This window comes from Erpetoichthys calabaricus, chromosome 13 (assembly GCF_900747795.2).
Source record: "Erpetoichthys calabaricus chromosome 13, fErpCal1.3, whole genome shotgun sequence".
NCBI lineage: Eukaryota > Metazoa > Chordata > Cladistia > Polypteriformes > Polypteridae > Erpetoichthys > Erpetoichthys calabaricus.
This window is the reverse complement of record NC_041406.2, coordinates 92,947,613-92,971,791: the sequence shown is the minus strand read 5'-3', so window position 1 is coordinate 92,971,791 and position 24,179 is coordinate 92,947,613. Positions and strand designations below refer to the sequence as shown.

Below are 24,179 nucleotides of genomic sequence, written 5' to 3'. Positions count from 1 at the left end.
TACATTTTCAGACAATGTTGCTTTCGGGGCGTGCACGCGCATGTGAGTTTGTATGCGTGTGTGCATGCGCGCGTCAATGAATTGGCGTCCAGTCCAGGATTTCTCATTGTCGGTGACAATGCTTATCTGCACGCATCCTTACTTCTTTAAGTCCTCACTAAGCCGGTTAGGAAAATTAATGAATGACCGTGTGTGTTTTAAAACTGAAATGAAAGTAATAAAGAATAACATTTTTACTCCCCCCCTCCTTTTAAGGTTAGAAACTCAGTGTTTGTTAAAATGTGTCACACAAACTCCGCAAACAGCCACTAAACAGTCGCGTCCAATGAGAGAGCGAGGAGTGGCCTGCAAACCAATAATATTTCGTAATAACGAAAGTGAGCGGGAGAAGAGCGGCTTACTACGCGTGTTCGTGTTTATGTTGAGTTACTCTGCCGGCGAGCGATGGCGAAGTCGTTTCCGCTGAAAAGGTATCGTTGCATTATTGTGGTGTCATTACAGACTAAAAATCTAACTCGGTGAAGTGTAGATGGCGCTTCTTTTGCTCGCGGCTGTGATTTTAATTTTCGATGCGATACGAAGCGGATTCTGAGTACTGAAACTAAATGTCCAAGTCGAGCATAGTACCTGTGTTTGAGCGCTCTAGTGGAATTCGTTCCCATTCGATTAAACGTAATCAGATTAAGGAGACGTTTAATGTATTCCAAACGTAATCAGATTAAGGAGACGTTTAATGCATTCCATTGTATTTCATTTCTCCTTCTTCGAGTCGGCTTGTTTTGAGTATGATACGCCAGGGGTTCGTCTCACTCACAACTTTTGCTTTCGGTTCCGGCTGTCAATCTACCACGTCTTGCATGCGAATCCAGTCTGCCATTAGAGAACAGAAGTCTGGCATTTAAATGTAAAAAAACAAATCACTGGCGGGAGGGGCCCTGCAATTCAAGTCTCTGCCTAGTACACAATGAGAAACTGAGGGACCGAAGCAGGTAAGGTTACGATGTGACGGGCAAAACCATTTGGAGGTTGTCAGGTTCAGAGCGTGTTGCTTTTGTAGTGCTGACTTATCACCCGCTTGAATGTTTTTACCCCTGCAATTTGAAAATGCTAGGAGAGAAACAATGTCACTTTAAAACTGCTTCTGCTCCCCTGAGCGCTTTTCTTTTAGCTGTTTTAAGACCCTGATTGTAGTTTAGGTCAGGAGACGCTGAGATGCACAGCCTCGGTTCTTAAGACTATTCGAATCATTTATTTGCGTTTGGTTTGCATTTTAAATCACAGGGATACACATTACATTTATTAGAGACCTCAAAGACCATTTATTATATGAAAATAGGGCACGCTCATTTGTTTACTGTGGAATTATAGCTCGGTCTTTTATTTTTGGATGTATAGAGTATTTGTTAGATTTTCCATATGCCTACCAAGATCGTTTCAACTTTTTATAAGCGATATAAAAAAATATTTTGGCATAATTTGAATAACAAATACTTGAATGTATTTATATTTATAAGTTTATAATATTACCTTTTAATACACAGTTGTTTTTCAGTAAATTTAAAAAGTTGATTACATTCATTAATACATGTTAGGATATCCATATGGTTAAATATATCTGCAGTAGCATAAAGTTAATTTACACATTTTTAGTGATCTTAAAATGTTGACGATAAGTTAGGGCGGCATGGCGGCGCAGTGGTAGCTCTGCTGCCTTACAACAAGGAGGCCTTTGTTCGCGTCTGAAAACATGCAGATTTAGGTGGATTGATAATTTTCAAATGCCAGTTGTCTGTGTCTTCATCCTGTGGTGGACTGGTGCTCTGCCTTAGTGATTGTTTCTGCCTTGCGTCCTATGGTTGCTAGGATAGGCTCCAGCTTCCCCTTGGCCATGATCAAGAAAATACTGGTGTAGAAAATGGATGGATGGAAGATAACCTATTAAAAATAGTGACAAGAGAAACATAATTAAAGTTAGATACATACTCTGAATTTAATGGTGAGTCAAATTAGAAATCTGACTCCTGCCTATCTACTGTAATGTTGTTCATGGTTGCTGGCCACAGAATGAGTCTGTGCAGTTGGGCCCCTTCTGAAGTATATTTTATTGTATAAAATAGTTAAATATTTAATTACCTTCAGTGATTTTTAAAATGTATAAGATAACCTATAAAAAATACAGTAACGAGAAAAAACAACATAACTTAGAAGTGTTCTGAATCTAGTGGTGAGTCAAATAAGAAACTTAAATCCACCCTGTCTGCTGTAATATTTGTTCATGGATGTTGGCTGCAGATTGTGCCTGCACAGTTGGACCCTTTCTGAAGTATATCGGTAAAATGATATAAGATCTTTAATTATTTTAAAATGTAAAAGAAAACCTATCAATATCTATAAAATGCTAAGGCTTATCTGTCTGTTATGCAAAAACCCATGAACCACTGGGCCTTGATCCACAATCCTGTTCCTCAGTTGAGAGTTTATGCCAAGATTTGCACAGCCCAACCCATGAATTGGAGATGTGGACTTCCTCAGCCATGTAGTTGGGCTTTGGGTCCTTCGCTCAACAAGTGGTGGCGTAGCTGTGTGCTGTGGCCAACAGGAAAACAAACGGAGTCAGGTACACAATATTAATGACAGCAAAAGAACTGCAGTGAGCTCAGCTGACACAGTAAAGCACATTGTACAGGTAAACTGATAGTTTTCATCGCAAATGCCAGTCATGAACTCTGAATGCAACAGAAACTCATAAATGGCCAAAGAATTAGAAATGTGAGTTTCCTCTGCTAAGTTTGGGTCCTTCACGCAGAGAATGGTGCAGTGCAACACATCTGAGAAGAAAGGAATAGCCGCACAAGCACGTGGCATGTACGTCAGCAAAAGAGCCCTGGTGACATTGGATGGCCGTGAAGGACTTTGCAGCAACCTAATAAGAAATGTGACAAGAGAAAAATAGTGAGGTATTCTCTGAATGCAAAGATGAGTCAAATCAGAAACCTGTTCATGGTTGCTGTCTGCAGAAAGCTTGTGTAGTTGGACCACTTCTGATGTACCTTGCAGAAATTGTATTAAATATTCAAATCTTTTACTTTTAAAAGCATGGCCCTAAATAGCCCACAGCCTCAAGGATACAGAAGATTGGGTCTAAATCCTAAGTTGGTTATTATCTCTGTGTAGTTTCAAAGTTCATTCCGTCTTTGCATGATTTTATTTCACTGGGTACACTGGTTTTATTCTCACAACTGAAATTATCTGCTGTGTTCATGGATGACTGTTAATTAACTCTGTAAATGTTAGCAGGTTTGTGTGTGTTGGTATGCCGTGTCATGGATTGGTGTTCTGTTTGGAAGATGGTTGGGTCTTCCTGCAGACCTTTAATTGGATAATTTGGTATTAGTTATTGTTGCCGGGTAAACTCTTGGCCCAAATTGGGAAGGCAGATTAAAAAATAGGTGGGTGAAATGGTATTTGTAAGTGGACTAATAAGTAGACCCTAAGGTAGCTCAAACCAGTAGTGAGGGTTGACAGCATGATGTGTTCATGTAGGTTGTTGATATCGAGTGCAATGATAGTACATGCTTTTTACAACTTGAACATGCACAACTGGCAACTTGTTAAGCTTAAGATGGGACCTTCTTTGTTGTCTAAATGTTTTTTGAAGATTAATATATTGAAATATGTTTTGAACTATTACATTAATTCGTATGTACTGACCAATCATGTTTATCTTATTGTGCACTTTTGCAGTGCCTTTCTGAGACTCATGTTTAATGTAAAACTTGGTTATATATACAGCATGCTGATTTTGCAGAGAATTGTACATCTAAATCGTCCTTGTTTTATATTACTACTGAGTTGCTGCAGGACATTTTGCAGGTGGAGGCTCTTACGCTGCATGTAATATTTTAATATTACACATGAGCAGAGAGACTTGAGGTGAGGATTGCCTTAAAAATGTTCCCAAATTAGCAAGGAAGATCATAACAAGGTATTAAAAAAGGGGCAGACCAATGTGAAATGATCCCACCAGCCCTGCATACCATGCCTCTACTGGTGCTGTCTTTAAGCCCTGCAATCCCTTTCTTGAAATCTTCTAAAATTTTAAATTATATAACTACTTTACATTTCCTTCTAGCTTTTCTTCAGTATGTGTAACATACGTTAAGATCAAAGCAGATCATTCACCTTAGCATCAGTATGCTGAAAAATTATTTCTGTCTCTTTATTTATGTAGAGTGACACCGCCCAATTGGAAAAGTGAGGAAAAAATGCATTATGGTGTGTGCCAAGAGAAACGTTTATAAGAACTCAAGGGTAATAGGATAGATTATTTTATTAGAGTCCTGAGGCAGCAAGTTGGGCTGTCAGTTTCCATTAGGTATTCTGAGAAAGCATTTCAGCAGTTAATAAATGTCACTCGGTATGAGGAAGTTTTAACTTTGCCCAGTCGTTGTTTTTCATCAGCTACTCTTTTGGTGTGGCTTTCAGGTTTCCTTCTGGGGATTTTTGCCTTTACAACATGAGGGCTTAACCCCCTTCAGCAATCTAATAATCTTACCATGAAAATGAATATTCTGAAACCTCACGTCAGCAGTTCCCAGCCCATTTCTGCAAGGCCACAGTGATTGGCACATAGTTCTTCTTTTCAGACTAATTTCCTTCTCATATTAAACTCAGCTTTGGTAGAGTTTTTACTTGCTGTATCTGCACTTGAGTTGTGCATTCATGAAAGAGGATTTCACTTAAGAAAGGAATGTATTATAGCTATAAAATTTAGTTAACAAACGTGTATCCTAACTTTAATGTAAAAACTTGATTGTACGGTACATGTGATACTGTAATGGACAAGCAGTCTGCCAAGGGCTGATTCTCTCCTTGCGCCGAGTGTCGCTGGGATAGGCTCTAACCTTGTGTGACACTGAATTGGATTAAACAGGTTTGAGAATGTAGGAAAAATGTGTGATAAATCAGTTACAGAACACAAAATGTGTATCCACAGTCATTCTGAATTTTATACAGGGAGAGCATGTGCGGGCCAACCAGAGTATACCAGAAAAAAGTTAGGCAAATAATTTAAAAAGAAGAGAAACAATCTTTCACTTCTTGCAAGATAATATTAATTTACCTCTTTGTAGCAGGGGTTTTACGAAAGGATCTATGTAAAAGACTGCAAAATTGATTCAACTTTTTTTGCTATAAAGTTTAAACTCAGCCTTGGTGAAGCACTGCACCTTTGTGGTTTGGTTCCCATAGCACCAGTCACTGTTGTGATTGCTTTGTACTGTGAGCCTTTCATGTCTTCTGTATGCCAGAAGCTTATTCAATTTCTAATTCTATCTATCTATCTATCTATCTATCTATCTATCTATCTATCTATCTATCTATCTATCTATCTATCTATCTATCTATCTATCTATCTATCTATCTATCTATCTATCTATCTATCTATCTATCTATCTATCTATCTATCTATCTATCTATCTATCTATCTATCATCTTCAAATAGTGCCTCTGTCATCTATCTATTCATCGTGCCCTTCATATTATTTGTGACAAAAACACATTTTTCCTTGGTTTACCCCTGTGCTCCACAGATTAAAATTACGAATCAAACAATCCAGACATGATTAAAGTGCACACATTGCAGAATTTCAATAAATCTATACTTGTTGGCAACAGTGCCTTTGGTTTAGACATGTAACAAATCATACTTGACTCTTCCATGAAAGACCAGTAGAGCTGTTTTCAGGATTCATTAATACGGATATTTTAACTGGCTTGAAATCAAGTTGAAATACTTTTTTTCGCCAGGTTGTGGTGTGCTGTGTTAATTTCTGAACTCTGGTCCACGTCCTACTAGGATACTTTCAATTTGAATTTTCCATGTACTCCCTGTCTTCATTCTGGTACTTTCTAGAGACAGAAGCATCTTTCTACTGTGCCATGGTATACTGACAGGTGTTTTTAAATTGAACATGCATATGTTAGTGTCTCATTTCAAATAGGTTGGTACCTTACATTTGTTTTTCCTGGGGTAGACTCCTGCCTCCCATGACTCTGAATTGGATACATGAAAATGTTATGGTCAAGTGGGTAGAAAATGGATGGATGGAGAGATCTAAAGTAAATTTACCAATGTAACAGGCTGTTTACGAAGATTTTAAGACAATAGGTCTTGTCGTCTTAGGGAGTCGAGGCTTAGGGGGCTGTCAAAAAACATGGCGTATTAAAGCACATTGAGGCATTACTTGTGTGATTTTTGGGCTATACAAGAAAAAAATCGTTGTTGAAGAGAGAAGACAACTGGCGAGGGATTCTGATCTTCAAATACAAAACCATCTGAGTTCTTGAATTCTGTTGTTCAGTGCATTGAGATAGGTGTAGGCTACATTGAGAAATTACATTATCAGTTTTGTTAAGGTTTGTTCCATTTTCTAATAAATCCCATTTTCTAACTTTAGCTTCACTCCCCCTTATATTATAAGTGGTGGTGCCCACCACTGTAACACCTGATGTTGTCTGAACTGAATAATTTTCTGTGTAACCACCATGTGCAAATGTGATGTTTGTCAGCTTCACTCCTAAGGGAGGCAATTCTGTGTTGTCAGTGTATAATAGACACTGTAAAATGAAGTATGAGTGTGCATTCTGAATTTTTTTTCATATTCGAATATCCATAAATGTTAAGGAACAGATACAAATACAGAGTTACTCAAAATTCTTTTCCCAAATATCTGTATGTTCCAGTATATTATTATTATTATTATTATTATAATGGTATAAGCTGCTCACAAATAATAGCACATTACTGAAGTTGTTAACTGTTGCCCTTTAGTTATGTTTGTTTTTTTATTTTAAAAATCAATGGAACTTTCCAGTTACACTGACTTAGACTTTGCATGATCTATAAATAAAATGTGTGATTCATGTAACCCCATCCTGAAATTCAAGCCCTGACAAGGTAAAGCATATAATGCGCCTTGTGATTCAACTGATTTGTGCATGCAAATAATTTTATTTCTTTCGAATTGGACTAGTTGCTTCCCAATAAACATTTGTTTGTAATATTTTGTATGGAGCTGTATTTTGGTGACCATAGCTATTTTTTTTTTCATATTGCTCTTCTCCTCTCTTAGTGGTGCTGTAGATCTTTATACCATGGCTCAACACAACTAATAAGGCCTTTTACCTTTGACAGAACTGAGAGACAGCATGTCCCATAGTGATGGTTTTGTGATCAGTTCTAATATTTTATTTTGCTAAGACTGAATTTCTAACTGAGATAGTAAAAGCAGTTATTAAAGTTTGCTTTAATTTAATGTTGTTGGGCCAACTTGTTTTGCAGGATGCGTCAATTTCATGTGATTGCAGTGGTGGTGCCGCTGCCTTGCAACAAGGAGACTGGGGTACATATTCTGGGTGCTCTCTGTGTGTAATTTGCAAGTTCTCCCTCTGTCTACATTGAATGCTTGAACAGTGATATGGTTATCCATGTATTCGACTTCCTGGGCACAACCCTGCAATGGAGTCCTTCTTCTGGGAGTTATTGTCCCGTGAGGTGTAACATGGAGAGTGATGTGTTTCTTCAGATTGTGGTGAACACTGGTGTAGTCACAGTGATGCAGTCTCACCCAATCATGCAGCAGTGTTATTCCTCTGCTTTTCCCTGATCATTTCTGATGAGAACCATCCTGCCATCACTGTATCTACCACCATTAAACTGTCACATTCATATTGGGCAGTATATGCTGCATTATTTTTGGGAGGCCATCCAAAGTCAAAAAGATGCATGGCCTTTTAATAGAAGATATTAAGTGAAATGGACATGCTAAACCTAAGTACTTACACATTCTAGTTGCTCAAGACCACTATAATGCAATAAACTGTTGCTTTTGCTCAGATATGCTTTTGCCAAAAGCTTATTTCACAATTTACAAACAAACCATGGATAAGATGCATATTTTTCACAGTGTGCATTTGCTCATACGGGGCACATTTTTTTAGTATGTTACAATGATGCATACATGTATTCACTGTTTATTCTATTTGTTTTGTTGTGGGATTGTTTGTAACATCATTATATTTTCTTTTGTATTTATCTGATAACTTGACGAATGCTGGAGAGTTCAAGCTGTTGACTAAAGATAAGATGTAGTCATCACTTTCTTAGAATGTGATGCTTAAGGAAGTATAGACTAATATTATATCAGAAGAAAATGGGATGTTTCTAAATGATGTGTAAACAGTTTCATAGTTTTCCTCAACACAGGCTGTCGCTCTTTGCATAGATGAATATAGAATACCAAGCACCTAGACAATTTTCTGTTGTTATTTTACTCAAATTTCCCGTTTCTTTAGTTTATAGTAGCATTTTGTTTTTGGTAATTTTTGGTAATTGTAAATGAAATTGTACTTTTTAATGCTGATAAATATATTAATCTTATTAAGAGTGGTAATCAATTCAACATTGAGACGGAAGACTGAAGTGGTGCCAACCTAATGATTATGCTCGATATGGAGGTATAATATACTCCTTATACATAATATATAGTATATTTAGATGAAGATGATCCTTGTTTCAGTGCTTAACATAGCTTTAAAATTCAGGCTCTTCAATTTATCATTTCCATTACTAAATAGTGTTATTATTGCAGTGATTGTAGTAGCATATCTATTCATCTATTAGATAAGCTCATGTTTGCACTAAAATGATAAGCCAGTTCATGCTGAAAAAAACGCCTCTGAGCAGAGAGACATGTTTGCTAAAAACTCCCAATAGACAAGTTTGAAATTGCACACAGACAGTACCTATTTATTCATTCACTGATTTTCCAAAGCCATGCATCCTTCCATTTCCTGACCTACTTATTCCATTTAATTGTTAAAGTGAGCCTATCCTGACAACTTTGAGCACAAGACTGGAGGAATTCTGAAAGAGGAAGCAGTCCATTGCAGATCGTAATCATTCACTCCCCCGCACCAACTCATACCAGCTTAATGTTATAAGTTAAAAACAAAATTCATACAGACACAGTGAGACTTTGTGAACTTTACACAGTGTCCAGACTGGGATTTAAACATAAGACTGTGGAGCTACGTCAACAACCATGCTGCCCTAAAGCAGTATTAAGCAGTGCTTTTTAACATTTTGCATATGCAGTTAAGTGTTGGGTAAATAGTGTAAAATTCATTATTTATATTTGTGTTGTTTTGGTGTATGCTTTGATAACGACATTTGATTAAAATGGATGCTTCTCTTTCCAAAAAGCCAGACAAGGATTCATCATTTCAAAAATCAACCCTCTGGAAACACAAAGTGCTCTAGCTTGTGTTTAATTGTTCATGAAGAATAGGTTCCATCCCTAACTAGGCCTAATAGTATTGGCTATTGGCTGTCTGTCTCACACATTGTCACCCTTTTTTTTTTATTGTGAATTGCTCCATGGTAGACATCAGCATATCAAGGCCAGCCAGACTTTGGCTCATCTTTGAGAGACATCCTGCCATGTTGGAATTCTTCTGCTCATTTCTTGACTGTGGCATATGAATGGGAAATAGTCCTAGTATATAAGTTGACTAGGTAAAAAAAAATCTGAGAAGCTGTGTTGTTCTTTAACAAAATTAAAAAAAGGTTAAATGATTTTGTGGTATTCAACATTGATTTTCTCATAGTTCCGAAAACAAAAACATGCATGATTAAACCCAGATGCTCAAAAGTTGTAATTCACTTATTTTAGTACATAGGTGCTAAACTTTGTCCATTTATAAAAATGGAGAATACCCCTTTATGGTTTAGGTTAGAAAAATTTGACACTTAAAGCATATGTACAAAAATAATTGCCTTCTTAATGTATAACTATGATATAAAAGAAATATATTGAAATTTTATAAGCAAGCCTTTCTGAGTATACATGGCTAAATGAACATCCAAAATCTAGTAAGGTATTGTGTACTACAGTACTTCCAAGTTTTTCTGTGTTTTCTAAATACTAAAATTAATGCATAACCAGGTTTAAACCATTTAAACACTTGACACAGCATAAAAAAATAATTTGAAAAATTAAAATAATAGAAATATGCTACCTCCTAATATAAAGAAGTGTACAGCTGATTACTAGTTGTGTGTAAATTACAATTTATTAACTACTCTGTGTGAATTTTGTTTAAAAGTACATGGCCTAAGTCAGCATTGCTGCTACAGTTCTATTTCTGTTTTTGCTCCATCATTTGTTGATGGCCCGTTAACATAACCTTGGCTCTTCAGTATGTTAAGTAGAAGAGGACACACTTGTGCTAGGTCTTTATATTCTTTTAAGTTAAAGACGTAAGTTTGCCTATACTTCCCTTAAGACATTTGGCAGCTTTTCAGAGTTTAATCAAGCATGGCAGAATGAGCTCTCTTGTTTATAGGATGAATAGTTTACCTTGTTTGAGCTGGAATATGGCAGATCTCCTCAGCTAATGACTTAGCTCTCGCCTAATCAGAGCTGAGAATACAGCATTTGTCACATTTTGTATAGTGCAAAATTTCCATCTGGATGTGGTTTAAATAAATATTTTGTTAATCTGTCAACATTCCACACTCAGCTACTCTGTTAACCCTTATTGGGACTGCATTTTTTTCTTAATGTAATTGGAAGAAAATAAACCACCACTGGGTCACAACAAGAAAAAATGTTTATACTGGTTATTAATGTGCTGTAATAACTATAGACCAGCTTGACATTTTGAGTTATTCTTGAAAATTCTTGCATTTTAATGTGATGCAAAAAAAGATTACTGAACAGTTAATGAATGTATCAGTGTATTATGTGGCAACTACAATTAGTCAATCAATAGATTAAAAATGATTATAATACAATTGTAACTATCAGTGTTTAAGACTCTTCCCTTTTGTAACAAAATCAATGTTTCTCATAAGGATTTAAAGGGTCTTTTTACTTTTTCACCTATTATTAGGAAACTTGTCCATGGATTTTTATTGCAAAAGAGCAATTGCAATTTGTAATAACTTTCTCAAATCCCCATTTTCGCAGTTCAGGATCACAGGTGCTTATCCTGACAGCATATGGTCTAAAGCAGATTAAAACCACAGAGAGGATGCCAGTCCACCACCGGGCCCACTTATACACACACCTATACTTACACTTGCACTCTGTCAATTTAAAATCAGTAATCATCTGCTTGTCTTATAGATGTAGGAGGAGACCCCCAGGTAGACACAGTCAAATTGTGCATACTCCTCACAGATGGTGCCTGGTCCTGGATGTGCATTTTATTAGGCAATCAAATCCTGCGCCATGGTTCCATTGAACTCCTAATATGTAATATGCAAAGCCTAATTTTTAGTTACTTTTGTACATCCTCTTCTAAATTCTTTTCAGTGTATTTTTATTCAATTATTTGGGCACCTGTAATGTTTAAATTGTGAACTAATTTCCACAATAAGGACCTTTAATGAATTGTAATACCTATATTTTAATGAACCTGAATCTCTGTTACTGCTGCTCTTCCCATCACCAGCGTGAGAATAACACCCACTCTAACTTCCAGAAATACAAATACCAGAGTGGTGGCATTATAAACATTGCAGTAGTTGTCATGGACTGTGATTCTTTCTTGGATATATGTTATACGGAATTATGAGTAATCAGCCAGACTTGGGGAAAGAAAACACAAAAAAAACTCACACACATTTAGTAGAAATCCCTTTTGAGACTCATAAGATGGCTACTATTAGGTAATGGTATCTCACTCCAAAATGTAGCAGTTTAAGGAAACATGCACAATCTTTCTGATTGTGTTTACTGCTGTATACTGTTTAGCACCTTTTGTAGTGGATGACACGTTGGCATTGTGCTTTATCACCGCAATCTCAAAGCTTCAGGTAGTGGGTTTAATTTTCTGGTTGGGTCACTGTCTTATTGGAGTTTTGTCTGGTTATTCTATATAAAACACCACTTTCCTCATATATATCCAAAGACTTGAATGCCAGGTTAATTCATGACTTTTATGTGGCTTAGCATCTGCAACTGTGCAAGTGTGTGAATTGCTGGCATGGTGTCACTGTCTGTTATATTTAAATCCTGCTTTGTACTGAATGCTACAGGGATGTATTTCAACTCTGTAATGAGGAAAGCAGTCTCTGGGAAATGGCTGGATGATCTTTTCATAATTAGTGCAATCTTGAAAGATTTAACAAAGAAAACCATTATTGGTGACATAGTAACATCCCTATAGTATTCTGAAGAGTTTTTATATTCAAACATTTCATCCGTTTCTAAACCACTTATTTAGTTCAAGACCACGGGGAGATTTTACATCTTAAAAAAAAAAAAATAAAATAATGTAGAGCTCTCAAGAGCGGCACGTCTTTGTCAAGCTTTATTTTCATTTTCCTTTGCATATCTAAACAAAGCAAAACTTGAGGCATAGATTAAGCTTTTTGTTGTTTGTGTTGTTTTTTTCTGTGTATTTTCTTTGCGGTAATAAAGGGCCGTGGGATGCCAGGCATTGACTGTTCCACAGCAGATGAAGTCATAACGTACAGCTTATACTGGGTCAAACGGTGCCATGTGGGCTGGAGCTTCGTACAAAACAGATATGAATGAGTGAATCCACGCTTTGCATTCCTCGGGCCGTAGCATCATCCCCATGGATATTGTCCAACGCAGATGCAAAAACAATAACAAGACAATTAAATATCTCTGATTGTTTAAAAGTATCACAGTTTTAAAGTAATTAAATGATTTGTTTTAACAACACAGGCAGTAGAGAATAATAAATTTTGTCAGCGGAACTTAGAACTGTGCAAACAAAACTACACTAGAAAATTAGCAGCAACAGAAATGTTCACTCATTATAACTTACCAAGTCCCAATTATTTAATGCGTCTAAAATGATAGAGTTGGAATTCTATTGTATTTATTATGCTACATTTTTTACAGCACCTGGTTCCATGAAATATCTTGGATTTCAGTTGTGAATCAAAGCTTTCCATTGAGCTTGTCCTTCAAGTGATTTAAATTCCACTATTCAGTTTGTCAGCTTTTGTTTGTATGGATATGTGCTGTGTGTAAGTATGTCCATCTGCTCAGTTTTGGGCAAAAAAAAAAAAAATAATAAAATGAACTCATCTAATCTGCTAGGAAATTTTATTGTGAGAGTCTAAGTGCAACCAACTTTGATCAAGCTATGAAAAGTGTCTGTGCAAGGTGAGTAGCCTTCCATTTTCTAACATTAGTAAAATAAAACATTTTTTGCTTAGGCTTTTTTATATTAAAGTAATATTAAGTCAAATGTTTACCAGTCTCTAAAACATGTTGGATTCCCCCAAAAATGTATTTTTAAAGTTTATAATAGCTCCTGAATTTTTCTGTAAACTATGCTAGGTTTCCTCTTCATCTTGTAATTTGTTTAAGGTTTTTTGAGCAGGAGCGGGAGTTGAGGTCAAGTTCACCGTAAACATTTGATATATGGGTTGGCTTCTGGAACTAAGCTGTAGGCACATTTAAAAACAGTTTACAAATCTGAAATTTTAAGGAGCTTTCATCCCTGACAGACACAACTTTTTGTTTGTGGGGTCTTGTGATATTATTACTGTGGAGATTTCCTTCACTTGACATGTCTTGATGTGAAATTGTTTGATAGTGTCAGTTTGGATATTCAGTTTATTATCTTAAGGCATTAATTTTTCATGGAAAATAAAAGTTTAAATGCAAAGTATTTAATAAAGGATGCACTAGAATTTGAATATTTCATGTTTTAACTGTACACCATGTATTGGAATAAGAAATAAAACTGATGACCTACCTGGCTGTGTGATTCACGATTCTAAGACATTTAGAAATACTGGTGAAATATGCAGACATAAGGTTCTAAAGTAAAATGCACATAAAACCTACTTCAAGATAAGGAGCTGTTCATACTTGTTATGTTTTCTAAATAGTTACTTTTTTCAGTTTCTCTAGAAGTTATAATATATTTTATTACTTGTGGTGGCTTGTACAGTATAGAGCAAGCTGAACATGGGCTTGTGGAGGCTGTGCAAGTTAAAAAGGAAATAATTGCCTTAATGGACAATACAAACGTGAAGTAAATTAAATATATGCTACTGGGTGTAGTTAATCGATATAATGATGAACTTGATTATAATTTCTGGACACCTATGCACTGCATCCTGGGGGATATCTATAGATGCTCACATTGATGCAAAAGGTAAAGAGCTGTTGATAGTATTTATGTTCTATAAATAGTTACTTCTTTCACTTCCTCTTGAAGTTAAAAACATGCTGTATTACTTCTGGTGGTTTATATAGTATGATGGATGGCTGGCGAGAGTTTCAGGCCCTCACCCCCAGGCCGCCAGGAGGAGCTCTCCCGACAGCATGGACGTGCCCCGAAGTCCAGCAGGGCCTCATGGACTTTGTAATTTTTATACACAGCCCTGCTGGATACCTTGGGGACCACCGGGAGTCGCTGTAGGGAGGCTCATGGATTCTTATGTGCCCTATAACCTGGAAGTACGTCCTGGTCACGTGAACAGGAGAGATGACGTACTTCCAGGTTGAAGAAAAGGACTTTTACCCTGACCCGGAAGTAATAAGGACTTGTGGACTGTTGGGCAGGAACACCTCCGGGTCAGGGGGTATAAAAGGACTCTGGGAAAGCCCAGACGCTGAGCTGAGCTGGGAGGTAGGGTGGCTAAGTGTCTGGGAGCGGAGGAGAGAGAATTGTGATTGGTTTGTTTATTGTATGAATAGTGTGGAGTGGAGGGTGCTTTGTGCACGTGATTATTATTTAATAAATAATAATTGAACTTACACCTGGTGTTTGGAGTGGTACCTGAGGGTTCAAGAGGACGCTAAACGCCTCAACTGCTACAATAGAGAAAGCTGAACTTTTACATTTTGGCAACACATTCTGTTGCTGTAACCATTAGAAAATACAGCTTCACAGTGGTCACTTTGGTGATCTGTCTTTCCTAAGTAGTGCTCTTCAAACAAACATTGCTCTAAGAATGCAAAAGCAATGCTTGCATATGGTCGGAAATTGTGAGTATACACATTCTCGTTTGTCAGCATACGTTTCTTTTGTTGGTTTTCTTGCATTCTGTTTCCTGGATTTTGTCTTGCTGCTGCTCAATTTCTGTGTATTCAGGATCACTTCTTGCTTGCCTATGTGCTTCAGTGTCTTCATATTGTTTCTCATTCTTTGTCAATTAAGTGCCTTCTACGATTTGCTTGACACTCTGCAGATGTCTGCTCTTTTTCTTCTTGCCATTATGGGGGTTAGAACTTTGTTTTTTGGTCACTTTGCTGTTGCCATGCATTTCTCCGTGTTTGTTGTTCTTGCATTCTGTATCCCACACTTGACGCATGGCAGATGTCACCACTCCGCTTATTATTGTGCTGTTCATCACACAGTTAAGTTCTGTGATTTGCTTGATGCTTAGCATATGTTGTTGCTTTTCTTTTGGTTTTTCTTTCACTCTGCAAACATAGGTCAGTTTTCTGAGGTTGCTGCTAAATAAATTTTTTTAAATGTCTGGAATGTATGAGGTTGTAAGATCTTGGTCTTGACAGATATATATATATATATATATATATATATATATATATATATATATATATATATATATATATATATCTCTCCATCCATCCATTTTCCAACCCACTGAATCCGAACACAGGGTCACGGGGGTCTGCTGGAGCCAATCCCAGCCAACACAGGGCACAAGGCAGGAACCAACCATAGATAGATATATATATCTATATATATATATATATATATATATAATATATATATATATAATATAATATAATATTCTAAATCTCTGGATAGGCATGTATAGAAAATGACCTGATCAACTTTTGTTCTTTTATTCTTGGTTATACCCTTTAAATTAATTTTAATTGGTCCCAGTTAAAATAGCAAAAATCAAACGGCATGCACAACTTTGTATTAATCAGAAAGTAGCTCATTTGAAATAAACAAGAAAACAATCTAAAATAAGCTGAAAAAAAACATATAGATATTTGTGACCTTTTTCAGAAATTTAAAATGCATGAATTTTAGGACCATAGAAAAAAATAATAAAAGTTCAATATAGTTTGTATTCTAAGCAGACAAGAGTTGGACTCTCATTGTGTGAACTGGTTGGAATTTTGTAATATATTAGTAAAATTTACCACACAAATAAGTAGTTCATAAATCTGTGTAAGCGTTTTTGATAACCTGATTATATTCCAATACAGCATAGTGTCCCATCCATATTATTTTCCTAAAATCTTAATTACACTATAGTTTTTACTGTTCAGAAGGTGTACTTAGTGGAGGTCAGGTAATATAGCACTTTTATTTTGTTGTTCCGGGGTGGTTGGCACTGTAGCCTTACAACTCCAGGACACATTTACTTGTTTGTTAGGTAATTCATTTCAAACTGTGAGCAGTTTCCAAGCTTACTAACCCCTTAGGCATTGCCTATTCTCTTCCACATTGCAGGCTATTTCCAATCTGACACTGCCACAATATCTGTACTCTTACCCAGTTTACTTTAAAATGTCACGATTACATGTTCACTCTTGAGCCCAGTGCTAGCTCTGAATCACACACACCTCCAAATAGGCAGTGGAGAGAAAAACAGTGAAACGTTAGAATAAAAGGAATTTATTTCTTCTTTTAATTCTGGTTTATCTTGAAACATACTGCTGTGAAGGCAGCATATCAACATAATCAAACTAGTGTCTCTTTTACAACAAGAACAAAGGCAGGTTTCTTGTCTGAGACTCCGGATTTTCCTCTCCAGGTATGTCCAAGTGCTCTGGTTAGATAGGTTGATGACTTCCAACATGACAGCATTATTACATTAAATCATGAATATAAGAAGACAGCAACAGGTTGGTGTAACTATTCACATGTACCCAAAATGTGATGCAATTCTACACATCCCACTTTTTCTCACTCAGTCTTGTGCCATAAACTGAAGCATAGTATGGGGTGGGCAGGGGGTTTGGATGCATATGTTAGTTGTCTAGGGGTGCAAGATCTGAAATACAAAAACAGTGTTGTTTTTTTCTGTGGGTTTACTGTTTTTCTCCAAAAAGATGTGCATATTAGATTGAGTGGCACCACTAAGTTAGCAGGTATGAGTTGAATATGGCCTTTTGCTTAAGAGTGAACTGGTACTCCATTACTGGTCCTGCCTTTGACTTAATGCTGGTGGGGTTGGCATCGGCCTTCTGAGATCCTGAATTGATTAAGTAGATTTGAAAATGGATGAAAGAGTGAACAATATACTTGATGTTTTATGTTGTAATCATACTGAGGTTTTTTCTGTTCTGAAATGTATAGAAGTACTGTTTTTTCAGCCAGCATATGCATAAAAGAATAGACCAGTCTCTTTACAGATAGCCAGCATTTTTCTCCTTTCAGTATTTTGGTATTAAAACTCAAGTTAAACTTGGCTGACCAGTGAATAATCATCGGAATAGCACAGCAATTCTGTCATTTCACTGCACCGGTGACTCTCAGAGATGGCTGTAGCCACTGCTAGCTATGCAATGATATGTTTCAGTGTAAAAAACAACCCATTCTAATACACGTTTCTGACCCATCATATCCTGGTAGCTGTCCTCTAGTTTAGCTTAGGTCAGTTAAGACACAAGACTAGCAGATTTCACAAAAAGTACTTATCCATTAGCTGTTAAATGCAAACGTATAACATCCTGCTTTTCAAGAGTTATCCCTAATAATCAGATTAATATGTCTGTGTGTTTGTATTAAATTGGTTGTCTGAAGGCAGTTGGGGAGTGATGATTCCCAATGTCTTTAATTGTATGGTTATATACAGTAGAAGTTTTTATCTGTCCTTATCCGTTAATTATTTTACAAGTTTTGCTCTTGACTTTAGAGAGCAAAATGATGTGCACTTCACTCGTTTCATGTTGAACAATAGCCTTTTTGTGAATCATGACAATGGTTTAAAGATGCTTCTGCATAAATAACCTTTCAACACCACAAAAATACTACAGAATCAACCTTCTAACAATCTGAGATTTTACAAAAGCATGAAATCTGCATTCTATTTGAGTTGGATAGCACAATTGTAGAAGCAAACTAAGGCAAAATGCATAAACAAGTCAGTATTTGATAGATGAAGACATATACAGTTGTGTACTACATACTTGGAAAAATATGAATGTGTCGTCTGAAGAAGTTGGCTTAGGAACAGTATTCAACAGAGATGTCGCCAAGAGTGCTAGCTGGGCTTTGTTTTCAAGAAGTGACAAACTGGAGAGATGGATTTGGGTAAAAGAGTGAAACATTGTTAAACTTGATACATGTGGGCCTTGGAATGAATGCACAGTAAAGCTATGAATTGATAATTTACCAAGGAAAAAGTAAGCCCAGTAAGTTAAAAAAGATTTTCTTAAGCCTTTTAAGCCAAACGTATGCATAGGCCTGTTTAATAAATTTGCAGTTAATAAAAATGGCAAATCTAGAATTAACCTGTACTTTTTGCTTATATTGAAAAATGCTTGTCTTTGAATACACTTAAGTGTTTGTTGTGTTTTGGGTTCAATTCTACTGTTGGAATTATAAATTTATTTAATTATAACTTTATAAAGACATTGTAGAAGAGGGAAGTCCACATGTGAAGCCTCCTCCATATGGGTTCACTGCGTAACCCTGTTACTGTCTGTGTGTAATGTTCACATTCCCCTTGTATGCTTGTATTTTTTTTTTCTTCATTCTAATCATACATGTCAATTAACTGGCAACTCTAAACTGGACTGTTATGAGTAAGGACTAGTGTTATATCAAGGACTGGTTCCCACTCTTGCATCAGCTGTTGCTACGAAAGGCTCTATGTAGTTAGTATTTAAGATTATTTCTGCAAAAATGAAATTGACTCTAACATGTAAAATGCATTAAATTTGGCATGACTTTTGTTTTGTGTTGTAATTAAGAGGTCAATCAAATGATTCATGGCTTTTCAATACAATGTGCAATGAAATGCTTTATAGAGGCTTTGTATATTTTAATCCATGTCCATTTGATTGTGCTCCGAAAGTTTCTTAACTAGAAATAGAGCAGACATATGACATTTCCCTTAGTGTCTGGTTGGAGCATATTGCATTTCCTTTCATGATCATTCTAAACCAAAGAGAAATCAAATTACCAATCAGCATCAATCAACAGGTGTGGCGAAGCACATAAACAGTAGGGGCAAGAAGGAGTTGAGCTCACGACGGTGTTCTGGCACACACACTCACTACAAATGTGTTCTTCAACAGATAATACATGATTTAATAAAAATGTGACAGGTGTAGTCTCGTTTTCATTGATAGTGTTTACTGTTAGGTTGAGTAGTCTGTTATTTGCTGCTTATTCATTGCAGTTAATATTGAAGATGAAAATATTTGTAGCATTAACTTTCTAAATATTGAGTATAAAACATGGTCATTTTAATGTGATCATTGAGCTTGGGTTTTTTTTTATGTGTGTGTGTGTATGTATATATATATATATATATATATATATATATATATATATATATATATATATAATATAAAGTTGCTGGCATACTTAGAAAAGCCATTGATTTCCTGGAGCAACAGGGGCCTAATGAGGACACCCCCTGCAGCAAATTACAACAGTATTGTTCCACCACTGGCCGATCCACTAGTGGGAGTCAGAAGTCTGACCTTATCAAGAGTTTGTCTTTTTGCAAATATTGTAGTGGAAGTTAAGAGATAATAGTGTGGTGATAAGCTGATGAGGGCAGATCATTGCTAGGGCAGAGCCAAAGCTACCTGATTGGCAGCAAAATCTCTAAAAGCATCCCTTATGTTCCACCTCTTTCTAGAGACTGGACACTCGTGGTGTAGGTGATTTAAATAGCAGTGCTGTGAATAAAACAATAAATACTCTCATTATCTCAGGTCTCAAGTAGCTCTTCCTGCATGATGTTTCTCTGTCTTTGTACTTGTTAAAATGTTGACTTATTTTAGGTATTTTAGGTATTGCATCTTTGATGCTGATTGATAGTTGCTGATAGTATCACTAAAAGGAATTAAAAATAACCGCTATAGCTATAATTTTGGTCGTCTTATTATAATGGCTTCAAAATTACCATTTACAAAAACCTTTTTGCAGGTCAGCAATGGTCATTTAGCTACTTTAGCAACACATATAGGCATAATTTAAACATTTACACTGTATATTTGATTTACCTTGTGGTCAGAGATATAAAATAACTTAGTCAATGCATTGTGATCTGTGAGCCAGCTTTTTAAATGTAGTTTGATATATGCAGTAAATATATACTTTATAGACTGAGAAACTAAAATGTGCCCATAGGTTAAAATATACAGATGTTGCATAAAACAGTAAGTCTAAATGTTTCAGTGTGAGCAATTCAATTAAGATACAAAATTACATTTTAACTTAATGTACAACTACATAACTGTAGCTCAATGGTAGCACTACTACCTTACAGGTAGGAGACCACAGTTGACATCCCAGGTCCATCCAGCATGGAGTTTGCCTGTTTTTCCCTGTGTGTGCGTGGGTTCCCTCTGGGTGCTACAATTTCCTCCCTCAGTCCAGAGACATGCAGGTTAGGTGGACTGGTGATGATAAATTGATCCTAATGTGTGTGTGTGTTCATCTTGCAATGGACTGGCACCTTGTCAAGGGATTGTTCTTTCTTTGTGCCTTATGCTTGTTGGGATGGGCTTCAGCTTCCCTGTGACCCAGCTCAGGGTGGATGATTGGATATGATGAGGCCGTAGACTATAAACTGGATATTGACTATTGTGGTTGGAGGCTAAAGAGTTAGATGGACAGCAGAAAACGTACCCTGAAGGTCAATTTGGCTTAATGGAGGGTCAACCAGAGGACTAAAAAAAAGAGAGCTAATTGGTGTATTTTATGTAAATGGTTAAAATCTAATGGTCAATATAGCTAATGGAGAAAGCTAATACTAAAGTAATAGTTGGTCAAAAGAACTGGTCTGTTAATAGTTAATAAGAGCTAATAGTCAACATCATAATGGAATATGATGTAATGTTAGCAGGTGTTCTTATTTGATTGGTCAGTTTTGAACAAAGAGCTTGTTCTATGGGTAATAAATAGCATGCAGCTCTGTCCCACCCTCCTCCTCTGTCACTTATTGATGCCTTTCTTATGGATGGATGGGAGTCATGCCCTGCTGTTTGTGCCTAGGACCATGCCTTCGCTCTTCCGAAGATGGGCATACTGTCGTCGAAGACCCTGCTGAAACATTGTAAGTTAATTGTACCGTCCTATATGCTTCCTCACGTATTTCTTAGTAGGAGTAAATGTGGCAGTTAGAAGCAAGTTAAATATATCCTTTGTTTTGTATCATAATTTTCTTGTCTTAAAATCTCGGCCGTTGTTCTTGGGAGGGATATGTTGTCTTGAGTATAACTGCAATCTTAACAGAACACATGCCCAGGGTGCATGCGCCCCCTGCTGGATACACAACTCTATTACATTTCTGCTGAAACCATAAAGGGAGAAAAAAAGAGAAATTCAGTTTAGCTTAGTTATGCATATCATATTTTGATTATTTGTTCCTGCTTATAGCATTGAACTAGTGTTCCACGCTGCAAGGTATCAAGCGGGGTCCAGCACAACTGGTAAATCACTATCATTTGTTCTTGTGATTTGCTTTAAGATCATCAGGGTATCTCACAACCTGTTTTGTATTGCTTGTTAACTTGGTAGTTTGTTGATATGCACCGAGTTATTTTGGCATATTTGCAGAAGTTGCTGCAAGTGAAGCTGTCCACTAAATGAACAGTAATGTGGAGAAACAACTGATTGTATTTATTGTTGCATTATTTTTTATTTGTGAAACATGTACAGGTTCACAGTGCCTCAGTTTAATAAAAGAGAGGTGGACAGACTTCCTATTACTTCTGACCTCCAGCTATGAAAAACCATTGTAACATTTTATAACAGTCACAAGAAATTTTATGTTGGTTTATTATGTGTATTACGGGCAGTGAAAAGTGTCCCTGGGGTCTGCATTCTATTTGATCATGTTACTTTGCACAGGGGGTAAATCCCGTCTTTGTGAAGTGCTGTGTTTTTAAGTGTCATATTAGTTTCAGTCTTCATGTACATCTTTTAAGCAAGTAAAAATGTCTGTAATAATAGTATAAATATAAAACATATGTAGCTCTCAGAATTTTAAGCTCTCCTTTATTATAAAAAGGTGAAATGGAATTGAATTTCGTCCCATGCTAAGAAGTATCAAGTCAGATATAGTCCTGCACACCTATTCTGTTGTCTAATGGATGCATTTTTTATTGTGTTTAACATCTTTGTCCATCCATCCATCCATCCATTTTCCAACCCGCTGAATCCGAACACAGGGTCACGGGGGTCTGCTGGAGCCAATCCAATCAGGCTAATTTGCACAAAAAAAGCAAAAAAATTGTTTCTATCTGATCATGTAAATTTGTGCCTACTGACAATCCCATTTTCATATAGGGCTAAAATAAGCATGTTATTATAAATATTCAGCCTTAAATTTTGGTTAATCTGTTAGTCCCAGTATATAGTGTATTAAAGGCTTGTTATTTAACACACAACTTACATTAACTGGAAAAGGGCAACTGGAATTCTGTCATTTCAATTCTCTTGGCTAGCTCATTGTTTGACTCTGAGCAAGTCCATTACTTGCTCAATTCTTGCATGGAGTTTTGACGGATTCAGGTTAAATTATATTGTGTAACAAATATTTGAATTTGTGTTATATTCCAATGTGAACTACAGCAAAATCTCTTTTAATACTTTAGGTGCATTTTCTTGTTTGCCCATAATTCACTGAGTGGCTGATTCACTTCCATGATATAACCACAGATAGTAACATTTAAAATGGGTAGGGCAGTAACAACTGTTTGTATGGATGTGTAATTCAGACTGAAAATGTTGCAAGACTAAATGTTTAAGGGGCTTTAAAAAGAACATGAGGGAGGTGTCAGGCATTTTAACATGGGAGTATATGGAATGCAGTAGATTGAGTACTGGTCACCACTCAAAAAGCTCCCAGTTATATAAGGTCCTGTTTATGATGATGGAATACAATAAGGTGGTGATCTCCCCATATGTTTATCTGGATGGATGGCAACAATACAGGCATGCAGTTATGGCAGTGTAACATGTGGCTTTATGAAATACATTTGCATTCTTGATATGGGAAAAGTAGCATTGGGAGGACACAGGAAATCCGTAAAAGTGGATGCATGTCTATGTGACAGCTGAGAATGGTCTTCAGCTGATAAATGATCCATGCTACAAGGCTAGGAAACAACAGCAACAACAACATCTATTTATATAGCACATTTTCATACAAATGATGTAGCTCAAAGTGCTTTACATAATGAAGAAAGAGAAAAAAGACAAAATAAATAAGAAAATAGAATTAGGGAACACTAATTGACATAGAATAAAAGTAAAGTCCAATGGCCAGGGAGGACAGAAAACACAAAAAAAACTCCAGACGGCTGGAGAAAAAAAATAAAATATGCAGGGGTCCCGAGGCCACAAGACCACCCAGCCCCCTCTAGGCATTCTACCTAACATAAATGACCTCACAATCAGAACTCATGGTATTCAGGGTTCACATGGAAGAACTTGATGATGACGGTCATGTGGACTTCTGGCCTTTAATCCACTTCAAGAAAGTCCTGAAGTGGCTCCATTAGCATAACCATGGAAAACTGTTTATTGTAGAAATCTGCTATCAGCAAGTGTGCAGCATAGCGTGTTAGTACCCAAGTATTCCTTTTGGCACCCTGCCTGACCCCGGTCTTTAATAAACCCAGGCTGTTCCGAGTGCACGTGCCAGACCAGCTTTCTATTATGTAACTGTAACTGTTAAAGAACCTGCTTTAAATACATGACACTGACCACATTGGACCTACTTCAAGTTTTTGGTTCTTGCTGATTGGCATCTTTCCTGCATCCTCAAACAAAAGTTGCTACTTTTTTCCAGTATTTTCCTTTTCTGCCATGCTGATCCATCTCTTTCACCAATGACCCCTTGCCTGTCCAGTCACTTCCCTGACCTCACTGCTGTAGTACAAAGTATTTATTATACATATAAGTTGTTTTTTGGGTTTTTTTAACCCAAGGATTCCATT

The 24,179-nt window shown here is 36.6% G+C and overlaps 1 protein-coding gene across 3 annotated transcripts in view; it reads left to right on the top strand.

The window, feature by feature from the left end:
- The first annotated feature begins 325 nt into the window (after positions 1-325).
- The window catches only part of LOC114663496 (tubulin polymerization-promoting protein-like), a 41,073-nt gene continuing 17,219 nt past the window's right edge, over positions 326-24,179 (top strand). Inside the window, exon 1 of one of the 3 annotated variants that reach the window (XM_028817260.2) lies at positions 326-470. In XM_028817260.2, the coding sequence (XP_028673093.1) occupies positions 445-470 (26 nt within the window). In that variant the 5' untranslated portion in view covers positions 326-444. Of the gene's footprint in view, positions 471-13,176; positions 13,212-21,058; positions 21,290-24,179 lie in introns of those variants that run through there. The other 2 variants (XM_028817261.2, XM_028817259.2) reach the window with 2 other exon arrangements.